This window comes from Emiliania huxleyi (genome assembly GCF_000372725.1).
Source record: "Emiliania huxleyi CCMP1516 unplaced genomic scaffold EMIHUscaffold_232, whole genome shotgun sequence".
NCBI lineage: Eukaryota > Haptophyta > Isochrysidales > Noelaerhabdaceae > Emiliania > Emiliania huxleyi.
In genome coordinates this window covers 132,079-137,497 of record NW_005200317.1, presented here as the reverse complement: position 1 = coordinate 137,497, position 5,419 = coordinate 132,079, and the positions used below count along the sequence as shown (strand labels likewise).

The 5,419-nt window shown below is 65.1% G+C and overlaps 1 protein-coding gene across 1 annotated transcript; it reads left to right on the top strand.

The window, feature by feature from the left end:
- Positions 1 to 3,530: 3,530 nt before the first annotated feature.
- On the top strand, positions 3,531 to 5,198 carry EMIHUDRAFT_236263 (hypothetical protein; the record flags this gene model as incomplete). Its single annotated transcript, XM_005779324.1, has 1 exon — positions 3,531 to 5,198. The coding sequence occupies one exon, from the start codon at positions 3,531 to 3,533 to the stop codon at positions 5,196 to 5,198; it is 1,668 nt and encodes a 555-aa protein (XP_005779381.1).
- Positions 5,199 to 5,419: the final 221 nt, after the last annotated feature.

Genomic DNA, 5,419 nt, shown 5'->3' with positions numbered 1-5,419 from the left:
GTGTCTGGGATGTGCCTCTGCCTAGGAAGTGTCTAGGAAGAGTCTAGGAAGTGTCCACCGCTCAATGTAGTCCGATCCCGCCGCTCCAACATCCGGCAAACCGTCGGGCGGAGGGACGGCGTGTGCGGCGGCGAGAGCGCGGCCGATGGCGCCTGTTCACAGCGCGAGGTGTGAAGCGACGCTGTCCACACCTCACACCTCAGCTAGGCTACCTTTGCTGTCTCTTCGCCCATCTCAACGCTTCCTTTCGGCGACGTTGCGGCTATCTCTACCCTTTCGGCGACGTTGCGGCTATCTCTACGTACTCTCGGCCAAGAAATCTCGGCGATATCTCGGCTAGATGGCGCCAAACACGGCTGGCGCGTCCGCCTCGCCGGAGCGGAGGAGCCGATTCCCCGCCTAGAAAAGAAATCGAGGGTGGCAGAAGAAAGACATGGCCGCAGCCGCCGAGGAGCTTCATCCCCCGCCTGAAAAAGAAAGCGCGGGCCCAAACAGAGATGACTGGACGAGGAGGAGGCACACGGTGGCCGCCTCTCCGCCCAGCAGCGCCATCTCGGTAATCTCGGCGTAATCTCGGGTAATCTCGGGTAATCTGGCGCCTCTCCGCCCAGCAGCTCCATCGCCATCGCATGACCCGCCTACGCGGCAAGAAAAGAAATAGTCGGCGGGAGAGAGGGAGAGCGAGGGAGAGAGGCGGCAGGGCAGAGCGAGAGAGAGAGAGAGGGAGAGAGAGAGAGAGAGAGAGAGAGAGAGAGAGAGAGAGAAAGAGAGAGAGAGAGAGAGAGAGAGAGAGAGAGAGAGAGAGAGAGAGGCGGCGGCGGCGGCGCGCCTGGCCGCGCGTACCGACACAGGCGGCGGTGAGACTGCTCTTTGGCGCGGGCGCGGCGGCGCCGTGCTTGGCGAGCGCCGCGAGCACCTTGTACTGAAGCACCGCCAGCTCCTCCGCCCGCGCCGCGCTCTCGGCGACGCACGCCTTGAGAACGATGGCCTCGGCCGCGCCGTCGTTCGCCGCCGAGAGGCGGACGATGTAGTTGGCGGCACAGCCTAAGGTCACGCCGTCGGTGTACAGGGCTGGATACTGTGCTGGACGCCGGAGCTGTCGCGGAGGCGTCGCTCTCGCGCCTCCGTTTGTCAGCTTCTGGCTCGAGAGGACTTCGCCCAGGCCGAGAGCAGCGCAAACGCGGCGGATCTCCGCCTCGTCGAGCTCTGCCACGTCGACGCACGACTTGTCGAAGTCGGCCATGGGTGGTGTACGTTGGTCGCGAGGCTCAGAGCCGGCGAGCCTTGACACGTGGATTTGCAAGAAAAACTAACGTTCCGCGTTGGTGTCCCAGTGTGTGTTGAAAACCGCCAATGGCAGTTATCCGTTGTGCGGACGTCGCCGCGGCTCGCCTCTGCCGCGGCGGCTGCTGCGCGCACGCGGCGGCGCCGCTCTCTCGCGAGACGGGCGACGCGGCTCGCCGCCGACGTACGCTGCGCTCGTCCGACGGTCCGCAGCGTGGCGTGTGCGGCGCTGTGCGCCGCTCTGCGAGCGCTTCTGCGCCTGCACTGCCACTCTCTGTTGCTGCTGGTGGTGGTGATGGTGGTGCTGATGGTGCAGATGCTGCTGATGGCGCGGCGCGGCTCTGCGACTGGGCTCGACGCGCGCGTGGCGAGCATCTGACGCGGCGGGCGGCGTCGGGCAAGTGCGCTTCTCTCTCTGGTGGTGGTGGTGCTGCTGCTGCTGGTGGTGGTGGTGCAGATGCTGCTGCTGGTGCGGCGCGGCTCTCCGACGCGACTCGATGCGCGCGTAGCGGCAATCTGACGCGGCGGGCGGCGTCGCGGGCGGCAGCGGTGGCGGCTCGCGGGTGGAGGTGGAGGCTGGTGGCTGGAGGCTGTGCTGGTGGACCTTTGACTAACTCTCACCCGCCGATCTCGGGTAGTCTCGGATAATCTCGGGTTATCTCGGGTTATCTCGGGTAACGTCGGGTCATCTCACGCACGAGCGACACACAGACACAAACAGGCTCACAAGACGAAAAAGAATTTTACAACGAATTTTACAACGTCGTGCGAAAAAGAAACAAAACACACAACCCAAGGAAAGGATGGGAGGACGGCACGCCGCCACCACACAGGGATTTTAACCTTGGACGCACGCGCAGCACCATCGTGATTTTTTTCTCGGGGGCGCGCCTGGGACATTTGCGGCCCGCCTCCGGCTGGCTGGGCTGCACGGCTGGGCGGCGCGGGGAGGTGCTGCAGTGTGAGAAAGAAATTGTAAACAATTCATGAGATTAGCAGCAATAACAGCAAAGCACTAAGGAAACTGCGCCGCCCGGCTGCGGGCCAAACACATCATACCTAGGTCCCTTCATACGCTCCTGGAGCCCAACCATGTGCGCCGCGATCTCTTCATGACCGCGGCAAGCAGGGTGAACGAACCGCGCCACGTAGTGCACAGAGCCATACGGTTGTCCACTACCTGGCCAATGAGGTGCTCCACACGCCCACGGTAGTGCTGCACCGTCTTGTTGACAAGACGGTTGTCCACTACCTGGCCAATGAGGTGCTCCACACGCCCACGGTAGTGCTGCACCGTCTTGTTGAACCGTTGTTTCTCGAGGGACAGGTTCCGGCCCTTCCATTCTGTGATGATCTGCCGCTGCCCGACGTAAGCTTTGCTTGTCCCCAAGACCACACTCCCATGGCTTGATCCGCGCCTGCAGGAAGCTGGCCCAAGCGCCGCGCCCCCGCCGGTCGAACTTTAGCATCTAGGCCGTTGGGACAGCTCGGGACGGCTCGGGACCGCTCGGGACGGCTCGGGACGGCTCGGGACGGCTCGGGACGGCTCGGGACGGCTCGGGACGGCTCGGGACGGCTCGGGACGGCTCGGACACTTCCGAACATTGCTACTCTGTTGTGACTGTGCATGCATCCAGGAGTGCCAGGACCCTTAGACACCCACGCTTGGGAGGCTTTTTAGTGTGTTTCTTGTAATGACCAACATCCGGGAAACCTGGTACACGGGCCAACCCTCGGAGAGTATTCTTTACACTTTAGCTCCGAGTAGAGGGAGCGTTCCGCAGCTAGGGAAAACCCGGAGCGCAGAACTAACCCTCGGAGACCCGTGTTATGGCCCTGCGACCGCGCACCCCCGGGGCTAGGGCTCTCTTGCCCGTAATGTTAAGAATTCTTGTCATCACTAACATCCGAATCCTTTTTCCAGAGAGAGAGTTGTGTTGTTTACATTCTTTTTCCAGGGATGTCGGGGTGGGGAGTGGGTGGGCGCCGGAGTGGGAGTGGTGTGACTGCTCCTGTGGTGCGGGCGACGGCTTCTGAGGAAGCCGTCGCCCGCGCCTCGCCTGTCGCGTGAAAAATACAGGCTCAAACAAAAATACGGCGCAAACAGAATTTTACAACAAAACTCCGTAAACAGAAGATCGCACACAAAAATCTTGACACGCCCTCAGCTCGCGTTTGCGGCCTCGGCCGCTCCCCGAGCCGCTGTTGAGCACCATCCGATCGGCCTTACACAGGCAGGCGAAGCGATGGGCTGCGGCACGAGCAAGCCGGGTCTGACCTACGAGACGAAGCTGAAGCTGTGGCGCATTCTCGGCGGCGGCGACCTGGAGCGTGTCCTCGCGAGCGGCGCCGTCGCCCTCCTCGACGCGCGGTGGATCATCAGCCACGCCGAGGCGGGCGGCGTCCTCAACCACCGCCAGGCGCTGCCCAAAGAGGCCTTCCTCTCTTTCGCCGACCTCGTCGAGGCGACCACCTCGAACCCGTACGGAGATTGCCTTCCCGTCGCCGCGCTCTCCTACCCGTGGCTGACCAAGGACCACCCCGACCCGCGCGGAGCCAACCTCGCCCGCGTCGCAAGGGCGCTTAAGGCCCTGCTCAGCAACAAGCGTCTCTGCCCGCGACTCGGCGTCTTTTGGGACTTCGGCTCGCTGCACCAGCACCCCGACCCCCCCAACGGCGTCCTGCGCACCGAGGAGCAGAACGCGCTCTTCAAGCAGGGGCTGAGCTTCCTCGGCACGCTCTACTCCCACCAGCACACTTGGGTGCTGCGGCTGACCTCCTTCCCGGACGGCCACAAGGCGGAGGACCAGGCCGAGGGCACCAACGTGGCCAAGTACTTTGACCGCGGCTGGTGCTACACCGAGCAGAGCTGGGCGGGCCTTACCAAGGTCGGCCAGCTCTCGCTCGACCTCGGCAAGATGCGCGACGGCAAGGAGTACGACTACTGGAGCCTCACCGAGGACTGCGCCCAGGACGGCGGCCGGCGCCCTCCGCTGCTGCCGTCTGCCTTCGCGGCGGAGCTGGAGACGAAGAGCTTCACCAACGGCAAGGACGACAAGCCGCTGGTGAAGCGGCTGTACGAGGCCGCCTTCAAGGAGCAGTTTGGCAAGGCGACCGTGCTGTTCTACAACAACCTCGGCTGGGGCGACGCGGAGGCGGCGCAGCTGGCGGAGGTCCTCGCGAGCGGGGCAGCGCCGCGGCTCGAGACGCTCTATCTCGGCGAAAACAAGATTGGCGACGAGGGCTGCAAGGCGCTGGTCGCCGCCCTCGGCAAGGAGGGGGCAGCGCCGCGGCTCGAGAAGCTCGATCTCAACTGGAACAAGATTGGCGACGAGGGCTGCAAGGCGCTGGCCGCCGCCCTCGGCAAGGAGGGGGCAGCGCCGCGGCTCGAGACGCTCTATCTCGGCGAAAACAAGATTGGCGACGAGGGCTGCAAGGCGCTGGCCGCCGCCCTCGGCAAGGAGGGGGCAGCGCCGCGGCTCGAGACGCTCTATCTCTACCGCAACGAGATTGGCGACGAGGGCTGCAAGGCGCTGGCCGCCGCCCTCGGCAAGGAGGGGGCAGCGCCGCGGCTTGAGACGCTCTCTCTCCACCGCAACGAGATTGGCGACGAGGGCTGCAAGGCGCTGGCCGCCGCCCTCGGCAAGGAGGGAGCAGCGCCGCGGCTCAAGGAGCTTGGTCTCAGCGGCAACCAGATTGGTGACGAGGGCTGCACGGCGCTGGCCGCCGCCCTCAAGGAGGGGGCCGCCCCGAGCTTGAAGGCGCGAGACGCTCCCCCTCGCCACACGCCCCTCCCCCCGCCCAATGCTCATCGCACCTCCCCTCGCGTGCAGGCGCTCGTCGTGGGAAGCGAGAACAAGAAGCAGCCTGAGCTGGTGGCCGTGTGCGAGGAGCGCGGTATCGAGCTGCGCTGAGCCTCTCCAGCCCAGGCCGGGCGGCAAGGGCGCGGGTTCCTGCGGGACCGCCGCGCGAGCATGGCAGAGAGCAACAGACCCTGCGGCTGCGGAGCACGACGCACAGCGACTGTGCCGGGCGCGCGCGGGTGCGGGTTTGGTGGGCGGGCGGGCGGGTGTTGTGAGGGGGGGGGGGGGGGGGGGCATGGAGGGGGAGCGGTGCAGCTGCTGCTCAGAGGGGG